Source organism: Olea europaea, unplaced genomic scaffold (assembly GCF_002742605.1).
Source record: "Olea europaea var. sylvestris unplaced genomic scaffold, O_europaea_v1 scaffold806, whole genome shotgun sequence".
In the NCBI taxonomy this organism is placed as follows: domain Eukaryota; kingdom Viridiplantae; phylum Streptophyta; class Magnoliopsida; order Lamiales; family Oleaceae; genus Olea; species Olea europaea.
This window is the reverse complement of record NW_019266496.1, coordinates 170,441-190,017: the sequence shown is the minus strand read 5'-3', so window position 1 is coordinate 190,017 and position 19,577 is coordinate 170,441. Positions and strand designations below refer to the sequence as shown.

At 33.8% G+C, this 19,577-nt stretch overlaps 1 protein-coding gene across 4 annotated transcripts; it reads left to right on the top strand.

Annotated features, from left to right (window-relative positions):
- The first annotated feature begins 9,831 nt into the window (after positions 1-9,831).
- On the top strand, positions 9,832-19,271 carry LOC111391573 (SPX domain-containing membrane protein At4g22990-like). 4 transcript variants are annotated; one of them, XR_002702134.1, is made up of 11 exons: positions 9,832-10,040; positions 13,490-13,563; positions 13,884-14,004; positions 14,544-14,855; positions 15,019-15,123; positions 16,060-16,514; positions 16,683-16,984; positions 17,113-17,306; positions 17,756-18,037; positions 18,730-18,863; positions 18,937-19,219. XR_002702134.1 is itself a non-coding variant. In XM_023016811.1 (11 exons), exons 2-11 carry the CDS (start codon positions 13,511-13,513, stop codon positions 19,173-19,175), a joined length of 2,106 nt encoding a protein of 701 aa, XP_022872579.1. In that variant the 5' UTR covers positions 9,838-10,040; positions 13,490-13,510; the 3' UTR covers positions 19,176-19,219. The 4 variants fall into 4 exon arrangements, 3 of the variants coding, with proteins under 3 accessions (XP_022872579.1, XP_022872580.1, XP_022872581.1); XM_023016811.1 differs by having other exon boundaries at positions 9,838-10,040; positions 17,847-18,037; XM_023016812.1 differs by lacking the exon at positions 9,832-10,040 and adding an exon at positions 12,915-13,072 and having other exon boundaries at positions 17,847-18,037.
- The last annotated feature ends 306 nt before the right edge of the window (positions 19,272-19,577 follow it).

Below are 19,577 nucleotides of genomic sequence, written 5' to 3'. Positions count from 1 at the left end.
TTTTTTTGATTTTTTTGTGGGGGGGGGGGGGGGGGGGGGAATTTTCAATAATTGCAGCCACCTGGAAGGTTTTTCACTTAAAATCATCCCTTTGACATGAATCTCGTGAAGAATCACTTGAATTTCTTGTACTTTATTGATTACTGTTTTGGAGTCCACCATCTTATAATCTAAGAATCAGCTAACAATAAATTTATTGGCCCCGGTATCCCCAGTCTTATATTTTTGATTCAGTGACTCCCATAGCTCCTTACTAGTTTTTAAAGTACTTTACATGTTGCATAGCGAGTCTGTTAAGTTATTCATGATATAGTTTCGGCATAGAAAATCTGAATATTTCCAAGCATCAACCGCACTGTTCACTTGAACATCTCCCTCACCCTCATTGAGTTTTGGAGCAGTTTCAGTTAAGAATCTCGTAAAATTTAAGGTGGTCAGGTAAAATAGCATTTTCTGCTGCCACCTCTTGGAATTAAAGACATTGAATTCTCTGATTTTTCTAAATGATTAACAGGAACTGTACCAGCATGACTAGTTGTTGGAGCCACAGCATGATTTGGCAATTTAGTCACAGCCTGAGTCACAATAGAGTTTGGCCCTTGAGTCACAACAGAGCCCACAAGCTGATTTTCAGTAGCAACAGTTTGGAATACATCCATGTTATTGATTCAGTTGCCGTTTCTGAAAGACAAACGTAAAAATTAGTTTCTAAAATTAATAATTTAAGAGACCAATTTTTATTTTTTTATTTTGTCTTAAATTTGTTGGACTAAATGTACCGGAGGAATGATTGGAAATGAATATCGGATTAACACATACTGTATATACAATTTAAATATCGAATTTACACATACTGTATATGCAACAAATCGTATTTACGCATACCATTTATGTAGTTTCTCGTATTTACAACTTACCATATATGCAGCTTATCGCTTACCGTATATATGGCTTATCGTATTTGCAACAGCATAACGTATATGCAACATTATACCGTATTTACATATACCGTATATACAATGAACTTGGCAAAATAAAGCAGATTAGATTGCAATAAAATAAGCAAATTAATCTGAACAAAGCAATCTAGTTGGCTAAATAAAGCTGATTAATTTTTAATAAACAGAATAAATAAACTAATTAGCCAAAACAAGAAATATTTTAACCGAAGCCTATTTGAACAGTTTTCTTAAAACAGATGCACCTCCTCACCATAGGTACTTGATGATTAAATTGGACGTTTGTCTCTCACGATACAACGGATCGACAGTAGAATTTTAGCACCTCAAATACTACTTAAGCGAACAGAATTTGTGTCTAAACAATATCGCCAATCTTGTGACTATGCAATATGCAGACTAAAATATGGAGAAACCATGTTCTATAAATTATGCAGAAAACTGTATGCAGCGTTTGTTTTTCTCTTCTTTTGCTTCTTGTGTAGAATTGTTAGAAATTGGGTGGCTTATATACGCTCAACACCATGAATACTATTAACTCATATATAATCGCAATGAATATTGGAGTTTCAGCGGAATTCAAACGATCAGTTGGAAGAAAAAAATTAGCAAAACGTAGGCTCTTCTAAGGGGCCAATTTTTACGTCCGAAGCTTATTTTAGATCGATTTGACCCCTTGCGCAGCATGTAGAGAGTGTCTCTATGCAAGACATGATCACATCATTTCAAAGTACAATCCTATTTAAAGTGATATTTGTTTTCATAATTTTTCCATGTGGGACAAGCCTTAAATGGTTTCCCTTCAACAACGTAAACTTCTTTTAATTGGTACTCTTTGAACTCCAATTTTTCATTCACCCAAACATCATTTTTGGCAAGTAAATACATGATTTCAATGTTCTCACGGAAGAGAATACAAATTAATCTTTAACTTTCAAAATAGCCAACCGGGTCTCACTAAAATTTTGTGCCAAAGTTAGCCATTCAACCCATTTTTTCCAACAGCTATAACCTATTTTACGAGGAGCTTCAACAAGAAAGTAGTTGAAGGTTGGGCAACTCATGCGTTCTTGGCAAAAAGTTTTGCATTCCTGTTTCTTTTCTTTATGTTTTCTTTCATTTATGTATTGACATTTTTGTTGTGCAAGCTTTAGCTCATTTTCATAACAGTAACAATCTACTTTTGTATCGCTTGTAATAAAATGATCGCTTAGATATTGTCCATCCTCAAGTCTTTCAACGCGCTTTGTTAAATGATAAAATCTCACGTCAAATAAAAATTAAAATATAAACTAATTTATAAGGACTTGAACTACTCTTTTTAATAAAGTCGATCTTTTAATATTAAAACTTAAATATTAACATCTTATCAAGACATATTAAGTTTCCCTGATCGATTTGATCCGATTAAAACTAAAAAATGAGCACAACAATTTGAATAATGGTATGCTAAAAAAAGTCACCATCTTAAAAGGTATGTTAAGGAATAAAATCTCATATCGAATAAAGACGAAAACATAGACCTATTTATAAAAGTTTGAACTACTACTCATAATATGGTTGACATTTTAAGATGGAACAAAAAATCTTAATATGCTTTACCAAGGCCATTAAAATTTGTATGCTACAGACATTTAAAGAACCGTTCATATCTTCACTCGAAAGAATTCACAGCATTCTATAACAAAAATTCGATTCTTATTTGGAAAGAAGAATTCCCATGACTATTTTGTAATTGAATTATCTTGCTTTCCAAACTCCAAATTCTACATTTTCTTACACTCCAATAGTCATAATCTCAATCATAATAGAAGATTATTATCCACAATCTAAATACCAAAATTTGTGGTTCCAATCACTTTTCAATTTTGGTGGTATTTCCTATACAAATTTTCATGTATCCATCTTCATTTTCTAATCGGGTTAATTTCAAAAGTGATCACTAAACTTATCAAAAAATTACAAAACGGTCATTGAAGTTTAAAACTTTCAGTAACAGTCACTGAACTTCTGGGCGGTTACACTAATGGTCACTGAAGTTACCAAAATGATTCTACTTCAAACTTAAGGATCAAAACATGTGAACAAAGAATATTGAGAACCTCAGGCGCAAATTTTCGACCAAAATGAATTTCCCAATCATATAAAATTGCCCCGACTTTCTTCCAAATTTGTCCAACTCCATTGATGTCCATGTTAATCACACCCCATAGATCGCTCAAGCTCATGTAGACGCGTCTAACCATGTTCATATAACAACCAACAACCAAGAAAATCGAAATATAGAGCATTTTTTGGAAACAGCGAACTCGCGATCGACAAACTCGTTTTCTACGACGATGGTGGTTCCCATGATCACAGACCACCTGTCCTAGCATCCCCTCTTCATGATGCGCCTATTCCAGCTATGGGTCATCGCCAATTTGGGCGCAAAGTGGATGAACAAGCCGGACAGTTTATACGCAAGGCAGCTCGATTTGTCCACCTTCAACTGAGGTTTCTACACTGTCCCAATAATCAAATTCGCCCTTAATATCATCAATTCAGGTTGGTAGTACGCTGGGTCATGAATCAGTGCAATTAATCATCAAATTGAGCCAATTTCTGGATTATCTGCACCCAAGGGAATGAATTTCATCCATCAATTGAAGGCTCAAATGCGACCCAATATACAAATCAACTTGGGGGAATTGACATTCAGGTTCAAAAGACACTAGGTAACCGCTCAATTGCAGAAATTATAGCTTTGATATACCAAAATTTGGAATCAATTGTCGTTGGGTTTGGGGGGTTCTTGGCCGAAAATTTGCACATGAGGTCCTCAATATTCTTTGGTCACATGTTTTGGTCCTTAAGTTTGAAGTAGAATCATTTTGGTAACTTGAGTGACCATTTGTGAAAGTTTTTAAACTTAAGTGACCATTAGTGTAACCGCCCGAAAGTTCAGTGACTATTACTGAAAGTTTTAAACTTCAGTGATCGTTTTGTAATTTTTTGGTAAGTTCAGTTACCGTTTTTGAAATTAACCCTTTTCTTATCTTATCTTAGACAAGTATTGAAAGTTGAGCAAAGTTGCATACAGGTTGAGAGGAATTTTTAGTTTTTCCATTCAAACCATTCCCTCCAACCTCCTTTAAAGTCTTGCGTGTCGAGTCAATCCACGTGGACGATTCACGACTCCTATATACTTTTAATTAAAACCAAATTGGCTGGAGTTTCATGTGACAGTGCATGTTTTTCTGACTCAGTACAGGCATCAAGTCCAAACAATGCTAGGGAAGTCATTTTTTGGCAGTTTGGTCTGAAAAAGGAGGTAAGCTCGTAGCAATATCGTGACCTTCAAAGAACTGCCAGCATTGAACCTTCCTAAACATGTTTAGTCCTCTAAATTAATATATCCCCCATCTCTCTCTATCTCTATCTCAGCTGCCTGATGGCTGTTTCGACGTCAATATCCATTGTTGTAATCTTGCTCTTTTTTTCGATTTCTTCGTCTTGGGAGTTAGATGATGATTCAGTGAGAGGGAAGCAGTTGCTGTTCAACCATGTCTGCGAAGAAATCTATGTTGTCGGAGAGGGAGAAACACTTTACAGCATAAGTCACAAGTGTAGTGACCCTTATATAGTGGAGAAAAATCCCCATATTCATGATCCAGATGATGTCTACCCCGGCCTTGTCATTAAGATCACACCTCATCATCAAAATCCAATAATTTGAATTTGAAAAGGCTTGGTGGTAGTTAATTTCTTTCATGTAAGTTTAGCTAAGACAACTTCTCAAGCATTATAGATTTATCTACATAATTCAAGCAATCTTGTTGCTTGTGGCCTTGACCATCAATTCACAAATTACGTATAAGATAGTTCAAAATTTCAATAGTCAGCTTTCGATCTATTGGTATAAATAGTTAAAGATCTCATAAATTTCTCTTTGAATTTTCAATTGGGGTTACTTCTAATTATCGACTCAAAAAAAACAAAAATTGCAAACAAATGAGCTTACATCCACATAAAATAAATTTCACAAGAAAATTTCATGACTTTGCCGCAAAAGCATAGGCTTTTCCTAGAAGGACAGCTCATATTTATTCCAACTTAAAAGAATATGTCCAGTAGGTTAATCAGTAGTAATCCAAAACTTTTACGATGTTTCCAACTTTAATTGGATACATCAACGATTTTTTCTTGTTCCGTTAGGACTTAACACACCAAATTCCATAGTAATAATACCCACTTATTGTCCTTCATGGGATAGTTGAGTTGATGGAATAGGTGAGTGAGGAGACCTTTGGTCACGAGTTTGATTTTCCCTGCCAACATTTTTTTCGTTCGAGCTTATTACATAGGACTTGCCTAATGTGATTTACCTGGCTGGCGTGGTTTGCAGGCTATTACGTCCTTGACAGTTTACCCAGTGCGCACCCGAAAGGTAGCAGCTGCAAATTCCTCAAAAAAAAAAAAAAAAAAAAAAAAAACCTACTTATTCACCTTAAAGAGAGGGAAACATTAAGCCTTTGTTTGAGCCGTATTTTCCATTCCACTAAAATAAAAAAACGTGATCGTTGCAGCCTCAGTCAAGCCCCACATGTGAAAGAAGAGGTCGATAATTGCGGCTGGAAATGATTGATAACGGTACAATATTTCATTTTTTTGGCCAAATAATTTGGCTCAAACAGAGGCTAATTCTAAACAAGTCTTTTCCAAAAAAACTTTTTCCTTGATTTGGTTAAAAAACTTGATAAAAACCTAAGCCCTTGTTTGATCTCAGTTATTTTCAAAATATATTTTTCTCTCACTTCTTTTGAATTACGCATTTTTTAATAAAATAATATTATATGCAAATACAAAATATTTTCTTATTTTTTAACAATATATTATTTCAAAATGCTTTCTTAATCTTTAAATGGGGCTCAAATAGGCTTTAAGTCAAATGTGACAATTAATTTTATCATACATTTTATGGAATCTTCAGCTTTAGTAATTTTTTAACCATATATTTAATTAAATTTTTTTCAAGATTTATTAAAAATATGATTTTAACAAAATTAAACATTGACGGATTAATTTTTCAGTTTATGCCTAGTAGCTAGTCGCCAAAATAAATGCATGTCACGCTCAAAAGGAACAACATAATTAGAGAGACGAAAATATTGTAATAATATGACGAGTACGATAACAAAGTACTATAGCAACATTCTTGAGTGGTTATAACTTTTAATATTCTTTCCTTGTAGGCATCGATTTTCTGGCATATTACAGTATTGGGACAACTAGTAGGGCAATGTTTGGATTACACAATTTGTTGAGAAAAATGTTTCTCCCCTATCCAATGAAATCACGATTGGGGTATGATAGAAAATCTCTCTCAGAATACAATGGAGGCGTTTGATTCAAATTGTGACTATTTGATCAAACCAAGAATACACTCGAAAAAGAATACACTCGAAAAAGAGAGAATAATATTTTTTAATGTGTTTTGCAAAGAGAATTCGCCCAAAATTTATAGAAATTGAGGCAACCATTTGAATAAGTGTGTCCCTTGAAATGAAGAACACATCTATTGAAAATAATTGTCAAAACGAACAGATACACCTATTCAAAAACTTTTGAAAATAAAATTCTCTTTTGGGGGTGTTGCCCCCGAGCCCCCACGACCCCCGCGATCCGACCAGACAGGTCGATCCCCATTGTGCAGCGACAAACATTAGTCGGAACGACAAATCATTCGCAAAACAGAAAAAAAAAATACATGCAAAATGATAAAAATATCTAACACAATTCACATGATTCAAAGCAAAAAATCATAACTGATTATTAAATAAAATTGATTATAATATAATCAAGTAATTATTTCCTTGGGATTATTATTTTCAATATTATCGACTATTTCTTTTGATAACTGATGATTAAATGTAAATAAAATATAATTAATTATTCTTCTCTTCAACCTATTTTTTAAACTACCATAAATTGTAAACGATTATAAGTTGTAATGATTAATTCTTTTAACATAATTAAAATCAAATAAGCTGCCCAAGTTTATAATAAGAATAAAAGATTACCAAAATCAGATGGAGAATTCAAGAATTTGGCCCAGAAACAACAATAAATAGTCATGCAGTCGACCGTGTCCCTAAAATGTGGCCAAAGAACTGAACCCATGAATACATGATCCTCTACAAAACTCTCCCTCTCGCACAAAGAAAAAACACACAGACACATAGTAATTTTATCATGGCTTCACCATACTGTACTTTTCTGCTCGTTCTGCTGATGATATCTACTTCTGTTACAACGATATATGCCGGTGGCGATGGCGTCGGAGGCGACAGAGGTGGGACCAAGAGGATGCTGGTTAGTAGAGGGTGTAATGAAATATATGTAGTGAGAGAAGGAGAAACTCTACATACAATTAGTGACAAATGCAACGACTTGTTTATCTTGGAGAATAATCCTCAAATCCAAGAACATGATGATGTTTTTCCCGGTCTTGTACTCAAGATATCTCCAACGAAATCTAGGAAGTTACTTTAGTAGTGAGTTCAACATTTTTTTTTTTTTTTTCACAAGTTGTTTTTGGCCCCTTAGTTCTTTTGTGTGTGTGTGAATTTTACTTGTAATCTGAAATTGTCATGGTAAATCGAAAGATGTCTCTTTTTCTAGGCAATAAATGGAATCCAATCGAGAATGTTTCTACTTTCTACCCCAATATAATCAAGTAAATACCAATATGATTTAGTCTTGTGTTATTTTTAAGTAAATTTGTTGTGGTCCTAATCATAGTGATGTAGGGAGATTCTGTCATGTTACCCAAAAACAATGATGGATAGAGAAAGTGCAATTTACCGTATATCAATTAGATTCAGGCTCGAGAATTCACCTAAAGTCCACTACATATGAGCCTCACTTTAAAGGACGTCTACGAGTGCGCCATTGGGCCATTTTCGAATAAGGACAACATGTCCACTAGCATTTCATGCACGCTCCTACATTATACACGCATTCAATAGAAATGCTAAACCATCGGCTTGAACATGAGACTTCCAACTTTGAAATTAACTGATGTAGGGAGAAGAAACACTTTGCATTAAAACTATATATAGATGACGGTTGTTGAGCAATCCACCATATATTACCAAGAATCCACCCCAAGCTCCCTCCATTTAGGTATCACTTGATAAACACCTTACGAAGGTGTCATTGAGCCATTCCCGAATAGAGATCATAAGCCCACGTCCATGACGACCATGTTGCTGCATTACATAGTCGTTGATCAAGTATTTTTTTGCACCTATGTAGATTTTTTGATAAAAGTTCTTAATTATTTTAAGAATGCAATTTAGTACATTATAGCTGTGTAATCTTAGGCATACAAAAATAATGTGAGGGTGTTGGCATAAGGCACAGACAATATAATTAAAATTCAACTTGCTTTGTTATCATATAACTCGTGTGGTGTCTTGTGTTAGGAATTTCCGCCTCCTGATATAAACTACTGTGGCACAAGTCACTTCTCCTATTGTGATTTGTACAACAAAATGATGAATAATATGTAATCAACGAAGGAAAAAAATAAGCAGAGATTTATGTGGTTCAATAATTAGCCTACATCAACGGGAGCAAAGTGGCTACAATTTTATTGCGAATAATTAGGTTATATCATATATATAAACAAACCCTAACTCATACAAGACTTTTATGGAAAAATCAAAAATGCTAAAGTAACGTACTTATTCCATAAAACATGTGATCCAGCCACTTATTACAACATCACCTTTCTCAACTAGACAGAGGAGATATGAATTCCATACAAGCGGAACTTAAAGGATTTTTCGCGCATTTAATCTATTTTGTAGCAGACCGAACGGGAGATTGATCAAGCGATTATAATAAAAAATGATTTAATGATGCAGTTTATTGTTCCGTAACTTACACAAATTAAAGCAGGCAAGACATTAAATATTTTTAACTTACTATATCATTTTTCTTACATAAAGATTCGAACCGAGCTGGCTTGTACAGGCCACGCACACGTGCAAGGGGATCGATGAATTTTTTCTTTTAAAAAAAAATTACCCACCCCCTGCTCACTCACCCTATGTGCCAAAATTATTGTAAATATTCAATGAATGGCTACAACCTATATAGCTAATGCATAGTTGCACGTGACTGGTCTTTATAAGCTTATAACCCAATGCCAATGAAATCGTGACACTTCCAACACGATTTTTCATAATTAAATGTAGAAGGTGGAGTCTAAGTCATATTCTATTTCACCGAGATAAAGTTTAGAAATGCATGTTTTTAATAGTGTCTAATGCTGCTCCAATTCTTCATGTTACATACATGTGCACAAAGTAACTTTTTCGTTTGAAATTAGAATTATGGGCGAGTTGAGATTAGGAAAGATCATAAGGCACATTGACAATGACTTCCTCCTATAAAATTATTTACAAGTTCAGACTTTTACCCACCTTTGCTTTGGTTAATATAATATAAAATGTAGTCTGTGCTTATAGATTGAGAGCCCGTTTGAAATTGATTTTGAGAATTAATTTTTTTATTGTTAGGAGAAAAGTGAGGTCCATATGTGAGAGAAGAAGTCAAATATGACAGTTGAAATAGTGAAATAACGGTCAAAAAATTAATTTTTTGGAAGGAAAAATCACTCCCAAACAGGCCCTAAGTTTGTGTATGTAGTCACACGCTTTTGAGATTGCTCAGACAAGGACGCATTCAGGCCACTAAAGTAGTGAATACGACACTTAGAACATTAGGAACGGATCAAGTTGAGGATAATTAGGAAGATGTCTTTTTGCTGCAATTTGGTACCTATGTAGTTGATTATACGTGTCATGGTCTCATAGAAGGACATTCATATCACTTGGCTGGATGGAAGCATTTCTCACTCATTATATATATAGCCCTTGCTCCCTCACATGCTCACACACTCACAGACAACACTGTGTTCACTGTTAGGTGAAGTAGCCGTGCAGTTGAGGCTCCGATTCTGAGGCAAACAGCAGTTTTCTTGCTTCAAGATTCAAAGGCCCACAATCAAAATTAGAGTGTTCTCATACTGTAAGTCTGCTTAATTTTCTATATATACATTAACTTTGGGAATGTGTTTATGGTGGCTGTCCGCCTGTCCCCTTTTATTTGGGCTTAAATTTCTTGTTTGGATAAAATGATGGAAAACAAAAATGAATAAACTAAAGAAAATATCCATTAGTATATAATGTTTCAGTCAAATCACCAAGTTATTACCTCAAAAAAAAAAAAAACAAAAAAAACAAAAAATGCACACTCACTAAAAAAATTTAAATATTTATTACAACAAAAAAAATGAAAATCAGAAACTATATATATATATATATATATATATATATATATATATATATGAAAATGGAACAATTTCTTTTTGTTTTTTGGTTTCTACTAACATACAAAATATACGACTAACACTTTCACATACACAATAAATAAATAAATAAATAAAATTCACTAACCCAAACCAAGAAAAAATTTTACTGCGTAAACATAAATTGAACCGAAAAAAATTTGTTTCTGCTTTTATATATATATTTTTAAGTTTTTGTAATGATTACCATATTGTGGGTGCGCGTTTCTTTCCTATCCTTTCCCTTTTTTTTTTTTGTCCTGATTCTCATTTTCCTTTTTTTCTTTTTTCTTTTTTGGTGGTAGTAATTATGTGTGAATTTTTAGTTTGTGCGGGTCCTTTCTTTTCTTTTCTCATTTTCCTTTTTTCTTTTTCTTTTTCTTTTTTGGTGGAAGTAATTATGTGTGAATTTTTTAGTGTGTGCGAGTCTTTTCAACTTTTTTCTTTTTTTTTTTTTCTGATTCTCAATTTCCTTTTCTTTTTTTGTGGTAGTAATTATGTGTGAATTTTTTAGTGTGTGCAAGTCTTTTCTTTCCTTTTTCTGATTCTCATTTTCCTTTTCTTTTTTTTTTTTAGAAGTAATTATGTGTGTGTATTTTTTGGGGTGATAATCGAGTGGTTTGATTGAAACGTTATATGAAGTTGGATTATTATGGTAAATCAAAATCAATTTGAGTAACTATGATAACACTAAATACAATTGTCATGATTAAAAAAAGAAAAAAGAAAAAAGAAGGTAAGTTACAATGGTCATGGAAGAATTAACCCCACATTCACGGCTTACTTCTTGTCAACCATACCCGGTACTGAATCCTAAAAGGCACGGGCGAAGAGAGGGGCCCAGTAATTAATTAAGGCATTTTTATTTATTATTGTTATTTATTTATTTATTTTTTGTGTGTGCGGGGTAACACATTTTAATTGTATTTAAGATTTTTAATCTTTGCTCATTATAGCACTTATATCTCTAACAGTTTTCTTTCATTTCTATCCTCAAACTTTCTATTAATTAATATGTTTTGTATTTGATAACAATTTTATATCCAAAAATTCGTTGAAATGACGTAAAACGACTTATTTTCTCATCATATTTTTCAAAATAAATAAATAAAAGTAAGAAAAAAAATAATTTTCTCATTCCAAAGTTAAAAATAAAATATTTCGATATAAGTCATTATCGAGGACGAGACATACTCGCTAACAGAAAAGATAAGAAATAAGGATTCGATGAAAAAGTTGAGGAAATAATTGCTAAAATGAGCAAAGATGGAAAGTTCAACTACAATTTAATTATGAAATAAAAATAAAAATCGTGGTATCAATATAATCAATAATTTTTTCACGAATTGAATTTTCTTTTTTATTTTGTCCTCCAACGTCGCCCCTAGCAAGTGCCAAGAGGGTTGGCGATTAAACCGCAATATATTTTGAAACTTTTTGAAATTCTCGTAAACACTTTGATTTTTTATTTATTTTTTAATAAATACATGTACAATTTGTCCCCTCAATAGGATCTTGGCTCTTCCCCTACGTCGAGAGCCAACACAAGTTTTTCAGAAGTGGGTGCTTTAAGCTGTTCAAACATCTAATCAAAATCTAATCGGCCAACACAAGTTTTTCAGAAGTGGGTGCTTTAAGCTGTTCAAACATCTAATCAAAATCTAATCGGCAAAAAGCATATCTTCATCCAAACTGCTTCTAATTGCACGTGGAAATTATTAAAGTATATACACAGTAGAACCCACATAGTCGGTGAATTATGGAATGGAGGTCATAGTCAATAAATATTCTTTATGTAGAATGTCCACTTCAAGTAAATTATTTTTCCCCAGAAAAGAAAGAGGTAGTGGGAGAAAGATAGCACCACCATAAAAATTTCCTATGGATCACATGCAAAATATGATAAGAAATAAAATATGTGGTTGGCAACTTTTGGAAACCAATATATTTTTTTTTATTCTGATTTTCTGATATTAGGGAATTAATTCCTTTTTTTTCTAACAATATTTTAATTACATGGGATGCATATATGTGAATATTCTGTAGGGGTTTGTGCAAATGGAAAAACTCTTAACCACACGCCTGACGAGAACAAAAAACTTTTCCTAAGAATTTTAGAATCAACCTTCTTTAGTATTCCTTTTTATTAATTTTGAGATATATAAAACAATTCAATCCGTAACAACTTATACAAGGCAAATTAATTCTATCTTAATTTTATCGCTACATATTCTTTATTAACTTAGCCCTTGTTTCAGTACTACTCTTTGAAAAAAATACATTCTTAAATAAAATAATATTACGCGTAAATTTAAAATTTTTTCTTATTTTTTAACTGCACATTTCGCATTAATACTCTGTTCAAAAATGCATTTATACTCTGTTCAAACAAGGCCCGGTTAATCTAATTACAGAAATTAGAAAACAACTGTAGACAACTCCGAAGAAGAAAAGGAAACTTGAAAACTGAAGTTTTATTATTTATAAATGATATATAAATTATAAAAAGAATGCCAAATTATAAATAGATAGAATAATTGGTGGATAAATTATAGTATTTGCAAATTCTACAAAACATGTCACCAGACATGCGTCGATCTCAAAACAAATACGATGTTAGGAGTGAGATTCAGTAGTACCTTCATGTGCAATACTTATAGTCATCAGAACGCACACTCAAACGCAATTTAGCGTTAAGTTTTCGATTTTGGAGGTTGATTTTCTGTTTCTGTGTCTCGTATAATTTCCATTGTGTGAATTCAGACTTTCTGGAAACAGAAGATGGAGTAAAATCTTGTGTAGAATTCCGCATTTTTATTGCATGGAAGTGAATAAAGGGCATGAGATGAAAGATTGATATACATATTTTTTATGCTATTTATTTCATGAAATCTTAGTCATTTTTATGTCATATCATATACCCAATGTTGGAAATTTCTGATTATATTCTGATGCAATTTAGAAATTTATTTAATTTTGAAATAATTCTTTTCTATTTTTTTCTTGATTCTAATGGATAGTTAAGGAATCATGGGACACGCAAAGAGTTTACATATATTAGGAATCTCTTCTATGGATTTTAATATTAAACTAGACAGCAGATTTCTTATGTTACATTTCTTGTTAGCAGGCTATTATTTTTTGCTGAAGCATGGTTGCCTTTGGGAAAAAATTGAAAGAACTACAAATTCAAGAGTGGCAAGGGTATGAATCATATGTGAATTCTTCTATCAGCTATTTTGTACAAATTTGTAGGGATATGGATTTGTGATTCCTAGGTAGTTTTGAAAATTCGTTTGAGATAAATTGACAAGAAGCAAAGGGAATCAATAGATTATCTATATCCTTGTCTGCAAATTGTTGATGTCTTGCAACGAAAAGTACCCGGGAATTGCCATTGCCGTGCCATGAGAAAAGAGTCGTCATTGAACTTCATGAAACATGGTTTTCTTGAACATACTTAGGATACTGTTTTCTTAGTATATTATGCATAGTAACATACTTGGGATATGGTTTTCTCCCAGCTACTATATTAACTACAAGTTAATGAAGAAGAAAGTGAAGCAATATGTTCGGCAAATTGAAGTTTCACCTCAAGATCGTGATTTTGTTCTGATGGATTTCTCAAGAATTCTGGATAAGCAGGTATTAAGATGCATTTAATTCATCAGTGTCTGACTTTTATTTGTCTCAGCATGAAGTGAAGAACTGAAACTCCACACAAGCAGATTAGCCCTCCTCTGAATTTCAGCAATGCTTGATTTCACACGGTTACAATGGTCACCCAATAAAATCCAAAAGAATAGAAAGAAAAAATAATCTCGTCGATTTGTATGCAATAAAGTTATGTGCTAATATTTTCCTTTTTCATGGTGAAAATAAATGAAAATTATATGCTAATATATGATGGTTGCTAAGTATTTCATGAAAAAAATTACAAGGACTTGGGTGACATGATGTAATCAAACTAGTTAGATATTGTGTGACGATTGATTTTAGTTATCTGACAAACAAAAACCTAAATTCTTCATTGTGCATTATGAAAACATGGTGAGATTTTATTTTTTGCTTTACTTTCCACTGTTAATCGAAGTTTAGTTCCAGAGGGTTATCGTTTAGTTTCACATTGAGATTTCTCTGTTTTGTATTGCTGAGTTGTTCTATGCTTTATTCCATAATTTCAGATTGAAAAGATTGTCCTATTTCTATTAGAACAACAAGGGCGACTTGCAAGCAGGCTGGCCTATCTTGGGGAACAACATAATGGTCTTATTCAGCAATCAGATGTTATGAAGATACCTGAATTGCAGGAATCATATAGAAATGTGGGGCAGGATATGTTAAGGCTTCTCTTTTTTGTAGAGTTAAATGCCATTGGACTACGTAAAATATTGAAGAAGTTTGACAAGAGATTTGGTTATAAGTTCACTAACTACTATGTCAAGACGCGAGCAAATCATCCTTATTCCCAGCTGAGACAAGTGTTTAAACATGTGGTATGGCAAAGAATAGTGTAATTTTTCTACAAAGTGTTGAATAAGCTAGTTCCTACTACTTGAATTTGCTTTTCATTTTTCTTATAGACGCTACTTTGAGAAGTTCTAAAATAGTATAATAACTATATCTAGTGTAGCTGATAACTTTATGAATAACTTGCAGGGAATTTCAGCTGTTGTTGGAACTTTATCTCGCAACCTCGCTGATCTCCACGATCATCAAGAGACCTTCATTTCAATTTATGATCAGCCTGCAGTGCCTCTCCAAGTTCGTGCTCATGTCCATTAATCAATCAGACCTATTGCAAACGCTTGATCTCTTCGTATATTTCCTATTTAGTTCCTAGTTTTAGATAGCTTAAGATGTCATGTGAATTCTGCATGCAACTTGCTTGACAAACTGAAACGAGAACTTGTAGGGTATCAGACGTCTTATGAAGCATGAGCACAGGAAGGAGCTTTAAGAACTTCAGATGAACATGCATATGCTAAGCTGTATTTATCAAGAGGAGCAGCTAAATACTTTAAATTCCGTGCAGACTAAGTCTTTATTTTTATTTAAGTTGAAAGTACCTGTTACTCTGTTCAAAATCATTCAGGTAAATCTGTAAGTGTAAGTATCTTCAAATTGTTTGGAGGAGGTAATTATACTCCTGAAACAACTGAAAGGGCTATGTAAAGATCCCATGCTATCATCAAATTTACCTAGTTTCAGTTAAAAGATATGATACAATGTTAAAAGGATCAAATTCAACATATGGTTACCAGGAAACAAGGAATAACATTTGAAGCATTGGATAAACTTTTTTCCGTCTGAATCTGCAGTTTGATGGTTCCTTTAAACTTTTATCTATTGCTAAAGAAGTGGTAAAACAAAATGAAACCAGGATTACCATTTGGCCAAGCTTTATCTCAGGTTAAGCACTATTTCTATCCAATTATGTGCACTTGAAGTTTTTCAACAATTTATTTCAGGGTTATCAGGTCTAAACTGTAAGGGCTGAGCAAGTAAAAATTTAGACATCATGATATTAGATATATAGTTTTGGAGTTGAATTCTGTGCTCAAAAATTTGGATCTTGGTACTTAAGAGCATGTATGATGTCTGTATTATCGAATATTGCAGGATCTGTTACTCACACTGACATTTTTAACTGTAAGTAACCTTGATATGAGGTAGAAATTTTCTTTATACTCCTTGCAGGATCCTATCATCGAGTCTGTCAAAGCTGCAGTTGATCGGTTAACAAATTCAACAGACTTCCTCCAGTATTTGGGAAAACATGCACTTATTCTGCATGAGGAATTACCAACTCCTTCAGAAGAGCATGCAGTTGATGACAGATATCATTTTATGTCTCTTCTTCTGAACTTGGCAAATACATTTTTATACATGGTGAATTCATATATAATTGTACCAACAGCAGACAGCTATTCATTAAGTCTTGGAGCTGCAGCAACTGTTTGTGGGGTTGTAATTGGGTCGATGGCCATTGCTCAGGTGTTCTCTTCAGTTTATTTTAGTGCATGGTCAAATAAATCATACATGAAACCTCTTGTATTCAGCAGTGTTGTTCTTCTTGTTGGAAACACCTTATACGCTTTGGCTTATGATCTCAACTCGATATATGTGCTTCTAATTGGTCGTCTATTTTGTGGGTAAGCCATAGTCTCTCTCTCTCTTTTCATCTATTATGTGCATCACTTTATGCTTTTGCTTGCAAGTAGGCATACCTACATCAAATCTCATAGAAACTTTATTTAATATTCAAACTTTGGGTTGTATAAGTGATTTGGATATACTTTTCTATGTTCAAATTATTCCAGATTGGGCTCTGCTAGGGCTGTTAATCGACGTTACATTAGTGATTGTGTTCCTCTTAAGATGCGAATGAAGGCTTCTGCTGGTTTTGTTACTGCTAGTGCACTTGGAATGGCCTGTGGTCCTGCTCTTTCCTGCTTGCTTCAATCTAATTTTAAGATCTTCATGATTACATTCAATGAAGATACTTTACCCGGATGGGTTATGGCTCTGGCATGGCTTATCTATCTGCTGTGGTTGTGGATATCATTTAAAGAGCCTTCGCACGACAAGGAAGTGAATATTGGGCAACAGAAAACAAATTCGGGTATGTCAGTTGGACTCTAAAATGGACTACAATTGAAATAGATATGCCAGCTTTACTTGCATGATTCTTGGAAACTTATAATTAGTTTCAATGTGTACATAAATAATTATTTCAATTTTGTGTTACAGGAGCGAATGTGGGGATTGTGCAGAATGATGTGATCCAACCACTGCTTTCATCCGTGAAAGAAAAGCAGGAAGAAGAAGATGATGATGAAAATGAAGATGAAGAAATTGATATTAGCAGAGAAAATTCCACGGAAATCCAGGAACCAGTCACTTCAATTGTGACTGCGTATAAGTTGCTTACACCCTCTGTAAAGGTCTGGATTTAAATCTTCAGCACTCATTGCAAAACATATGCATGTTATGGAATGCCTCGTATCATCAGAACAAAGTATCATATTATTCACATTCGAAGATTGTACCTTTCTTAACCATGATGATGGCAGGTTGAGAACTTAATCGTCTATGTGAAATACAATTCAAGATCTGGTTTTCAAAAAATGTATGTGAGGTCTAGGAATCTAACTGTGAAGATTGAATGGACTAGTGAATTTGTGGTTTCAATATTGATAAAAGAGTGGTTACTTAATAACAACTACTAAAATAATTAGGTAGGGTGAGAGAGTGATCTCAAATCACTCTGAAACGAAACTCAACCATGAAATTATTTGACAGTTTACCAATTCTTCTTGTTTATGGGGACTACATTGAACCTTAAAGATACTGATTATTCGTATGATTTCTCTTTCTAATTTTATTTCAACAGGGCATGAAAATAAGGAAACTTTTCTCATGCGTTACGTGTAATTGTTTCATCTATGGATTGGCATTCTGTTTAACTTCAATAATACGACCAGGTACAACTACTTATATACTTTATGCTCAAATATGCTATGGAAGTTTTACTTGCCGAATCAAGTGTTGTCACGGCCCATTACTTCATATGGTCAACCAGCAATGTGGCCATTTTTCTGGCATTTCTTGGCCTGACAGTGCTTCCAGTGAACATTCTTGTAGGAAGCTACCTCAGCAACATGTTTGAGGAGAGGTAACCTTAAATAAAATATTAATTGTTACAGCTCTTATTATTTTGGTTAATGATCTTTGAAGCCCACATTCTTGTCCCACTTCTCCCCTCCGGTCAAGACTCTCGATCCCTATCACAAACATCTTAGGGGCCAAGCACACATTCAAACATACAATAAGCTAGGAATTATGACAGTACATCACTGCAAACTAATTGAAAATGTCAAGAAATCCTTCCCCTAATGAACCTCTTTCATGTAGCCAATATTCTTCTTTTACATGTTATCACTGCGCGGTTTCATCAATGGGATCTCAGAGATCAAACAGAAAGGAAAGAAAAGAAAGGCTACTAATTCAAAGAGAATTGGGATTTTTGATTGATCTACTTTTTGCTCCCATTATTAGTGATAAAAATTTCAATCCATTGTGTTTGTAATGGCCAAAATTTTGTACAAAATATTTCATCACCAATGTAGCTTCTCCTGCAAGTAGAACCTTTTCCTAGAAAGCTCAAAAAGATCCCTAGTCGACGTGCTCAAGAGTGAAGACCACCTGGTATATTTCCATTTCTGTAAATACATTGTGCCTCTCTTGATGAAGTTACTAAGAGAATCCAAATGAAAAAAACAGAAAAAAGAAAGGTTTGTCCCAAATATAAGCTAAGTACCTCAAATAACCCAACCTTTTTGATCTGTTTTCCGTACCTTTATGCAGGCAAGTTTTACTGGCATCGGAAGTTATGGTATGTATGGGAATAGCTCTGAGCTTCCAGCTGATAATCCCTTATTCTGTCCCACAATATGTCTGTTCGGCTTTAATTACATTCGTATCTGCTGAAGTTCTTGAAGGTAATTTCTGGTTGCTTTCCTTCAGTAAATACAAATCTGAACTTAGTTAAAACCTCATATAACGTATCCTTAGGCGTAAACCTGTCTCTTCTATCCCGAGTAATGTCATCACGGCTTTCAAAGGGGACATATAATGGTGGATTGCTTTCAACAGAAGCCGGGACTCTGGCTCGAGTAATTGCAGATGCTACAATAACCATAGCTGGATACTGGGGTATGAGCAGGCTCTTAAATGTCACCCTGCTTCCTTCACTATTAATCTGTATCTGTTCTATTATAGCTACCTGTTTTACTTACAATTCTATGTACTGAATTATCGTAAACCAATGTATATAGAATGATCTCTCATCATCTAACACTGCATCAAATTTTCTACTTAAAAGCTAATTATATTATCATATTCTAACTTTTGGCTTTTTTTCCTGAGATTTTATCTGAATATATTAACGAGATTAGCAGGGTAGACTTGATTTTACTTTTAAATCAGCACGTGTGCGCGCTAAACTGCCAGCTTGATAGCTGTATTATTGGGCAGATTTCACTGCTGAAGTACGCTGGTGAGAAGGATTAAAGCACTAGTTTGAACTTGTAAATGGGCTAAGGAGCCGTGGAATTTTATTTAATAGGGAAAGATTAGTAACTAACATTGTCTAAGTTTACATTTCCACAATATTAAATTTGGGGGGGGGGGGGGGGGGGGGGGGGGGGGGAAAC